This window comes from Coffea eugenioides, chromosome 6, assembly GCF_003713205.1.
Source record: "Coffea eugenioides isolate CCC68of chromosome 6, Ceug_1.0, whole genome shotgun sequence".
NCBI classification, from domain to species: domain Eukaryota; kingdom Viridiplantae; phylum Streptophyta; class Magnoliopsida; order Gentianales; family Rubiaceae; genus Coffea; species Coffea eugenioides.
In genome coordinates, this window is record NC_040040.1 from 1,872,789 (window position 1) to 1,881,995 (window position 9,207).

Genomic DNA, 9,207 nt, shown 5'->3' on the forward strand with positions numbered 1-9,207 from the left:
AAATGTGAATGTGATCAATTTAGATGCCATGTAATGCACTACACAGTAAGATAATGGAACTGTGCATCTATGAGAAGCCTTCATATTTCATCCATTCTATTGGACACATTGCCTTGCCTTACATTCCAAGACCAAATATATTGCCAAGATATGAGTAAGATATGGTATTCAGAGCATCTAACCTAAGGAGTTTAGTTACAGTCAGATTAAAACAGGACTAACAATTCAAATAACTTCATAAAAACTGAAAGCATCATTAGATTAACAAAAAATAGCAACTAAATTCAAATCCCCAGTGTAAATAGGATTAGAGTATGAAGTACAAATAATTTAATGCTTGGCAAGAGGTAGCAACAAGAAAGAAATAGGTAAGGATAACCAATAAGTGGGCATGGTTTTTAACTAGGAAAAACTTATTAAAATTAGTAGTACTGCACGACTTACAAAATATATGTACCCAAAAGAAACAAAAGAACATTTTCAGTTGTTCCATCCAGGAAGCTCATAATGAAATAAGTTGTCAGAAAATAGTGAACTATGACATCTACAGCAGCTACATTCGCAACAAAAAAAGGCAAACATATAATTCACTTCAGAAGGTAGTGACCCAAATACACCAAAAAACTTATTACAAATAACATCCTGCTGACATAATTCACAAGCTTAAGATACATCAAATCCTCTGTATGTATGTTCTTACAGTCATAATAGCGTCTTTCAAGCCTCTTGTATCCGATAGCTTGAGCAACATCAATCGGTCTCCCTGGTGGATATGGCCTTTGACGGAAACGCCAGAGACCAAAGAAGAACTGCCTAGCGAAATCCCAAAATTTATCATCAGATTCCCTCTTTGTCTTGATTGCTTTCCTAGGCATTGGCCTCCCATCCAATCCAAGTACATTAGGGACTGCCTTCAAAAATATCACGAATAGGTTCTTCAAAAATTTGGAACAGCAAAAGTAGGCATTTACTTTGACCCAAATGTATTCAAGACAGAGTAAACATTATAACTGCAGCTCCTCCAATAAATAATACATTGAATTGACCACTTGTACTACCGAAATCAAACAGCAAAGATGAAGGCGTGACAATACCCTGTTCACATTCATATGGAAATTCCAATAAATTTTGAATTAAAAAGAGTTACTTAAGTCATTCTGTAATCACGTTCCCTATATAGTGCACCAATATCCATCAAACTCAAACTCAGGATAATCTTCAAGGTGGCATTCATTTGTTTGTATCCACTTTTTTTAAACAATAGAATCCTGCTGCAACTTAAGCTGACTGATTTTCTCGATCACACAAAATACCAAAGAATACAAGTCCACAGCCTCCAATCATCCAAGCCTTGAACAATATGACCACTAATGCTAGATACTAGCTGAAAACGAAAAATAGGTTTAAATTGAAGGTTTTTAACAGTAAACTGTTCACATTCAAAGTGGAATTCGCATATACTGAAAAAGAAGGAATTCCGTAATCACGTTTCTCACATGACTCGACCAAAATTCATCAAAACCACCACCAAATTCAAAGCAACAATTCCACAGAAGAAAAGGAGAGAATATGAATCCCCATAATAATACAGAACAAATTTTCATGCCTCCGCAATTTCGAATCGGAAACCAGCTCAAGCTGAATCAGCTTTTTAATAGCAACGAATTGTAAGTGACAATGGGGAAAGCACTAGCATGTAAACCCAAAATACGTTGATACTAATAAAAAATATCAGCAGCAAACCTTCCACAGTTTCCTGTCTTCCTTTCTGTAAGGGGTGGAGTTCTCTTTAAGCTCAAGTTCGTTGATTTTGTTAGCAATTTCCTCAGCGCGGGCCAAGAACTGGACCACCGGGCTGGCCCGAAACTCTTCCCACCGCTTGGCATTCTCCGCAAGCTCTTCGGGCGTGGGGTTTTCCAGCTTCTCAAAAACGGGGTCTTCATTTAGGAGCCTCTCAACCTCAGGGGTGTGCCTATAATCCGGCAAATTCTCGCACTCCCAGTAGAACTGGTCTAGCATTTGCTCGTATTTTCCGGGGTTTGCGGCTTCATTTTTGGGTTTTTTGGGAGAGGGCTTAAAAGATAAGGCTGCAAAATTTGGGGTGCTGGCTTGGGGTTTAAAGGGATTCAGGTTTTCAAAGAGCGAGACAAGATTGATGGGTTTCTTGAACCAGTTGTCGCCGTTGAATGGGTTAAAGTCGAAGTTGAGCGAGGCCATTGAACGGAACAACTATTGCCTAAAGGGTTTTGAGGTGAAAATGCATATCGCGGGAAGTCGGGGGCTTTGGGTAGGGAGAAGATAAATTGAGAATGACAAAAACCATGAGAAAGAGAGCTTTGACAATGGAGGAGCAACTATTGGCTGAAACGGATGAATCATCCAGTACTACTAGTTAGTAGTAGTGAGTGAAAAGAGATTGGGCGGAGTTGTTTAGGTTTAGGGAACTGATCACTCACTCAGGGCCTGGGATGACTGACAAGTTTGATAAGAAAAGAAGAGATTGGGCGGATTTCGTAACAATTGTGGCAGCCCAGTGCGATTTTTGAAGCCCAAATCTTGCGTCTGAGGCATTTCTTTCTTGTTGCCCTTCCCCAAGCTTCTGAGTACAATTATTTCAGATTTTGCCTTCTCTCTTTCATCTTTTGCACTACTCATCTTTTGGTTGTTGGATTGGAGCCCACCAAAGAAAGAGTCGGGCCAACAGCTCTATCACGTGGGATACTGGGTAGGGCCCCCTACAGAATTTCTAAAATCACGAAACTGATGCTTTACTTTTTTTTTTCTTTTTATTAATCTATTTTAAAAGAAAAGAAATTCATAAGCGATACGGTAACTAATTTATTCCACATCTCACAGCGCTGCCGATGTTAAAAAAAAAAAAAAGAATTCAAAATAATAATAATAATAATAATATAGTGCTTAGTACTAAGCAAAGTGGAAAAGTGGAGGTAGATGAAGAAATAAATTAGAGCATTGATTATAACAATTAGAGCTGACCAATGCAAGTGCTGTCTTACAGAAAAGGAAAAGTTGGAAAGATGAACAAAATAAAAAGGAAGAGGAGATCAGTAGTGTATGATGATGGCATAATAAAGCGAGCGATAACTTTCTTCGAGCTGCGAAAAAGGGCAAAAAAAAAAAAAGCAAAAAGATTTGTGTAGCAGCAAGCAAGAAGATTGAGCAGCTAGCTGCACCAGAAAATCCTTTAACAAAGAGTTAATGGCATCTCAGAAACGAACATTCGGATTTGTTATCTTTGCAAGTCTCTTCATTGTTTTGGCGGTCAATCAATCCGCTGCTGCTGTAGCAGCTTCCCCGCCTTTAGATCAGGGTAGCAGAAGTAGCAGCATTACTTTCCGCGGCGGAAGGATCAGGAATTCTTCTGTAGCGGCCGCCAGTGGCTATCCTGATGAAGAAGAAGATGATGATGACGTCGTGGTGCTGTCCCTGTACTACGAGTCTCTGTGCCCATACTGCGCAAACTTTATAGTGAATCAACTGGTGAAGGTGTTTCAAACAGATCTCGCCTCCATCGTTCAACTCAGGCTTGTCCCTTGGGGTAACACCCAAATTACACCAAATAACGCATGGGTTTGCCAGGTACAGAGCCACAGCTGACAGCACAATTTATTTAACCCGGTAGTTTTGCAGAGCTCGCTTTCTCCCCTGATTAATATTATGGAACTAAATTAAAGTGGAGTAGTATATTTCATGCGCTTGCAGCACGGTCCCGATGAATGTAAACTCAACATGGTGGAAGCCTGTGCTATCTACGCTTGGCCTAATCCGGTAAAATAATCCTCTTATATGCTCTACTTAACGTGATGGTACTAACTATCTCATCAGATAACGATTTATGGGTATGTTAGTTTGTTAATTAACGAAGACGAGCTAATTAATGATGGTTGGAACCCTCTAAAATTGTGAACTGCATGGATTGTTACAAAACAGAGAACGCATTACCAGATTATATATTGCATAGAGCAGCTGCGGTTAAACAACAGATGGCAATCTTGTTTTCCGACGCTGGGACTGACTTCGACGCCTATTTCGAATTGTCTCAGCACAGGACTGGCAGTTAAGGTAAAACTTATTTAGGAGAACCTCCAACTTTTGCTCCTGCAGAGACTTGCCATGTAAATACTGCTAATGCTATGGCAAGATATAACTATGCAGAGACCGACTATACTAATGCTAAGGCAAGACTATAGTCAGTCTCACTGGATAAAATTGTATAAACACCTTCTTGTTTCGTTGTCTCTCTCTTTTGTTCTGTTAATTGGATAAAATTACGATATATTTCTCAAGTTTTATACTACAACATAAACAGATTCTACTGCTCCTATGATTTCACCATGCAGCTTGAACGAGGGTATGCTGATGAAACTGCTCGTCTTAATCCCCCTCACAGATTCGTGCCATGGGTGCTTGTGAATAATTTACCCCTTCGAGAAGTTATTATCTCTATCTCTCTTTTACTCTCTCTCTCTCAAACACACCCACAGTCCCACACACACATTTTCCTGATTATTTTGTCTGTTTATAGGACTACCAGAATTTCGTGTCCTACATCTGCAAAGCTTACCGGGGTAGACTGACACCCCAAGCCTGCAAATCATACAAGCTGGAGGTCAACTCAGTTAATATGGTGAATCCCATCCAGGCATGCTTTCCAGAGAATGCTACAAGCGGGATACAATTCGATCCTTCAGGACCTTCACTTGAACAGCCAGGAACATACAATTAATGCCACAGAGATAATGAAGGAACCTCCAAAATTCATTCCCCGAAGGCCACTTTCCATGTCTATCACAGAAGGAAAATAACATCGTGTTGAAGTTACAGAGTCAAGCTATGGCCCTTGTGCACGCATGCTGATGTTATACTATTTCAATCAGTGTTTTTTTTTTTTTTTTTAAATAATTTAATTGGGAGGACTCGAATCCCAAATCAGTACAACATAAGTTTCCATCACTTTTTAACATGATATCATCGCATGACGTACATGTAATCATTTTTTATGTACACAAAGATTAGATCTCATTTTTTTAGGAGAAATAATGAATATGATTCAGTCATATTCTACTTTTTAAAAAAAATAAATAAATATGGATCGGATCATTTGTTTAACTATAAATTAGATCTAATTTTTTTACTCCTAAAAATATAGCCATATGTGGATTACGTGATAAATTCAAGGAAAAAAATAATTAAAAATTTAGGTTGAAACCAATTTTTACCTATTTTATTTAGTAAACGATGCAAAATTATGATTTTAAAAGTGAAAGACGAAAGAATTTATTTAACAAAATATGAGAAATATTTTGAACGATTTTTCCTAATTTTATTGATCATTCACCTCTTTGAAATTGGTCCCTGTTGCAGATGTTGAAGTTGGGTTGTGAGACACTGCACCACAATGGCCTCCAAAATATTGAGCACGTATATGCGCTATATTATTGCTGTACGATTGGAATATACATAATCAATCTTCAATCTATACAAGATCAATTAACCACATGATTATGTGCAAAACTTTGTTAGGTATTTGTTACCCTCCTATATCCAGCTAGAAACTCTTACTATTGGAATACCTCTCCACTCCAGGACAATTTCATTCTCGTTTTCTTTTTGGAAATTCACCTTGTATGAAGCTTTTTGTTCATTCACGATTTCTTTGGCTTCAATCAAGCAGTCTCTGCTCATCCTCCGGCCATCCAGCCCGCATAATGGCTGACTACCCCTGGCGTCTTGCCAGTGCTGGAACCAGGAATGTGAGGAAACATAAGGCGCCAAGAAAAGACTTTCCATAGCAATTCTTGCTTCTGCTAGATAAACAGGGAAGTTGCACTCCATTGATTCGAATAAGGCCTGGTAGTGTGTGAAATGGCTGTTAAAGAACGAAGAATATTCAGGGCAATTTGCAAAATTGCCCCCTGCTTCTCCATCGCCAATAGTTATGATCCCCTTATCGCCGGCAGAATAAACTAATAAATCCTTCGCTAGCGTTAGAAACTCCACGACACGACTTCTGTCGGCCCGCCGTCCCATGTGAGGAAGCGCAACCATTAAGTTGAAGGCCAACCATTCTCTTGCACCGCCTTTCTTCTTCGTTCTTTTCATCTCAGCCACTAAATCTTCCAGCGCCATCTCCTCAACATTCAAACTGAGGCCTAAAGATCGAGCGTGATCATACAATCGCTGCCTTGTTTCTTCGAAAACCCAACAGGAATCTCCTGATATGATGGATGTCAATCTCAATGACTTTCCCTTCCGGCTTATTGAGTCCATCAAAGGAGGCCATTGGATCCCTTCTCCCATGTCGAAGTCTACTATATGAATTGTTTCTGCGTCACTTGGCATAGCCTCTAGGATGGCTGAATTAGCAGTAAAGTGGGCAAACCTCCCGTAGGGGAACCACTGGTAGAAAGCCTTGAAAGCAGCCTCAAAATTCTTGGTGGACTGCTGCCTGAGGTAGCTGCCTTGGTTCTCTGCGGATTGGAAAAGATTAAAGGCAAGGCGTTCCAGGGCTTCTCCTAGGGGGTCGATTCTTTCAGTTATGCGTCTCACTATCACCTCGGCGAGCTCCTGGTGACCATTCTCCACGGCTTCTCCAAGAGCCGTCAATAGGTGATGGAGGCCCAATTGGGTGTCTGTTCCCATGTTGTTCACTGGAGGGAAAGTCAGGCTCATGTTCTCTGATGGTGTAGCATTCATGGTGGATGCCGAGCCGGGTTTGCTCTGTTCCATTGGAGGGCAAGCACTCCATGCGTCTGCTTCCGGAGTCAGCTGTGAGGAAATATAGTCCTCGCCGTTATCGCTTTCCTCCAACCATTGGCAATCTTCCTCGATCGCCCCACTGCTCGAAATAGGCTCAAGGCCGTCCATAATATGCGCCATGGTATCCCCGCCTCGCTTCTCATCATCGAAAATTAGGAATTCAACAAGGCTATCAGGGGAAGTCACGGCCGCAAAATATGAATCAAAGGAAATTCCAGAGGATTTCTCGGTGGCGAATGAGGAAGAAAAGTCGTGCGGTTCGTCTATGCAAATATCCATCGGAAAACTGTGGAGTCCAGCATGATCAAGACTTACTGTGCTGTAAAGTGGCCATGAAGGTTGAAGAAGTTGGGACCCCATCACTTTTTTCTTTGCTTTGGTGCTAATACACTGCTTTGACTACTAGGGGGGGAGGACTCTCAATTCTCGAATGAGTTGGGACTTGGGAGAGATAGGATTTCCACCGGCCATATATATATATATATATATATATATATATATACGCACAAATCATTATTTAGGTCGTAAATTAATTACTACACGCATAAAAAGAGAATTACGAGCCTCCAACACTCTATTATTAGTATTATTGCTTTTACTCCGATAGAGTATTGATGACGAGTCCTCTTTCTATCTTGGAGTTTTCCTTTGATGTAATGTTTTTTGTTTAATGTTAGACAAATTAGTCAAACAATTCCCGGTAATCGCTCATTTCTTTCGAAGTAATCACCCGTTCAAAGGGTGAGAAATTGACAAGAAGGCACGTATTTGAGTATTAGCGGTCTACACGGGCCCACATGTCTTCTTCACGGTTGAAACTTGAATGGAAATTACATACAGAGACAAAACTTCAGCTGAGGCTTCAAATTGCACCATCTTCTTCTTCACTTTAAGGTTAAGAGAAGAACTTTGAGTCTGCGGTTGTCCATTAAAATGTGCGTTAGGAAGAAGACAAAGACGTAGTTTTGTTACATGTTACATGTCTTTTCTTCTCCCATTGAGTTTTAGCCTTTTGAAAAAAAAATATTATTGAAAGGCTAAATCCACACACCATTATCCTAATTAAATTCACATCTTCGCCCCTTGTTCGGTATACAAATGTGTATTGATAACTTGTACTATTAGTAATGAAACTTGTTTAAAGTGTGAGTTTAAGATGAAAGAGTGTGCAATAACAATTATACAAAATTTAAATTTGAAATGTAACTTTTATACATATGAAGAGGTGAATTCCGGATGATTGGACCGAATCGAAGGAATTCACCTATCAAATCTCTGCACAAAGAGCATGAGGCATTGTCTTCCGGTCCCACTCCGATGGTCAAGTCAGTTCGGATACCCAATTACAAACTAAAAGCAAGGGTCTTAGTATTTCTAGTACGTGTGTGAGTGAGAGTATGTAAGTACCCTTCCTTTGGATGGAAGGGTATTTATAGTAGACAATATAATGGGAAGAATGATAAATTTCAATTCCCATGGGCCGTAGGCTGACAGTGTCACTTAGGCCTGATGGAAAGGACATAGCAGTGATCATGTCATTCTATCATGCACAAGTCAGCATTCCCAATGGTACGTCAGATGTCAGATAGAAAGTCGAGCTGAGGTGAAGCCACCTCGGAGAGATTGAGGCCAGGCCCAGAGGGCGAGACAACAAATCGAGGTGGCATGGGACTTACGGAGGTCACCTCACCTAGTCGCGAAACCGAGGAGGAACGAGGTGAACGCCCTCAACATACGTTATAGATTTAAGGATAAAAAAAAAAAAAAAAAAAACTTCTCGTGGTAAATCTAATATACAAAAAAATTCCTTGTAATTTCAAAATATACAAAATAACACCTCATACTTTGAACTAAATTGTAAAGTTAACGAAAATAATTTATTGGAACCTAAAAATAATTTTTTATAGCTAATTTTTAACAAATATAACTGTTCTATCCTTTAATCCCTAATTCTCTCTCTCTAGAGAATGAACCAAATGATTTTGTTGAGTTGCCTTTTGTTTAGTTACATCAGGGCATTTTTATCATTTCGTCTATCCCCATTAATTTTAACAGATTCCGTTAACTTTACAATTTAGTTCAAAACATGAGGTATCGTGTTGTAATCACGGAAAGTTTTTTTGTATATGAGATTTACCATAGGATTTTTTTTAAATTTTTTACTCTAGATCCAATAGTGTTAGTGTAAAAACTGTTAGTATATATATAAGATTCACTCTATTATTATTGTTATTTATCATTACTATTTTTTCTCTTTTAGTCCGGAAGTGCAAAGGCAAGACGTGAATGGATGGAAAGCCACATCATATTAGTGATGAGCTGTAAGAAAGAATGGTAATATTGCAATTCAACTCACATCAGATAGCCTTCTGTCTAGTAATTTGTGCTGCTTGAACTGTGCGGCACAAGAACTGATCAGAACAATGA

The 9,207-nt window shown here is 39.4% G+C and overlaps 3 protein-coding genes across 5 annotated transcripts; 1 reads left to right on the forward strand and 2 right to left on the reverse strand.

Moving 5' to 3' along the window:
* Positions 1-531: 531 nt before the first annotated feature.
* Positions 532-2,423, reverse strand: LOC113775329 (protein TIC 56, chloroplastic-like). Of its 2 annotated transcripts, none has more exons than XM_027320158.1 (2): positions 1,744-2,423; positions 532-907 (listed from the first exon to the last, which is right to left on the reverse strand). In XM_027320158.1, exons 1-2 carry the CDS (start codon positions 2,215-2,217, stop codon positions 674-676), a joined length of 708 nt encoding a protein of 235 aa, XP_027175959.1. In that variant the 5' UTR covers positions 2,218-2,423; the 3' UTR covers positions 532-673. The 2 variants fall into 2 exon arrangements, with proteins under 2 accessions (XP_027175959.1, XP_027175958.1); XM_027320157.1 differs by having other exon boundaries at positions 532-911; positions 1,744-2,419.
* Positions 2,424-3,111: 688 nt separating this feature from the next.
* On the forward strand, positions 3,112-4,909 carry LOC113775918 (gamma-interferon-responsive lysosomal thiol protein-like). 2 transcript variants are annotated; one of them, XM_027320969.1, is made up of 6 exons: positions 3,112-3,600; positions 3,724-3,789; positions 3,952-4,083; positions 4,362-4,454; positions 4,547-4,759; positions 4,804-4,909. In XM_027320969.1, exons 1-5 carry the CDS (start codon positions 3,220-3,222, stop codon positions 4,745-4,747), a joined length of 873 nt encoding a protein of 290 aa, XP_027176770.1. In that variant the 5' UTR covers positions 3,112-3,219; the 3' UTR covers positions 4,748-4,759; positions 4,804-4,909. The 2 variants fall into 2 exon arrangements, with proteins under 2 accessions (XP_027176770.1, XP_027176769.1); XM_027320968.1 differs by having other exon boundaries at positions 4,547-4,909.
* Positions 4,910-5,559: 650 nt separating this feature from the next.
* LOC113772806 (nodulation-signaling pathway 2 protein-like) lies at positions 5,560-7,140 on the reverse strand. Its single transcript, XM_027317286.1, has one exon. It carries the CDS (start codon positions 7,138-7,140, stop codon positions 5,560-5,562), a length of 1,581 nt encoding a protein of 526 aa, XP_027173087.1.
* Positions 7,141-9,207: the final 2,067 nt, after the last annotated feature.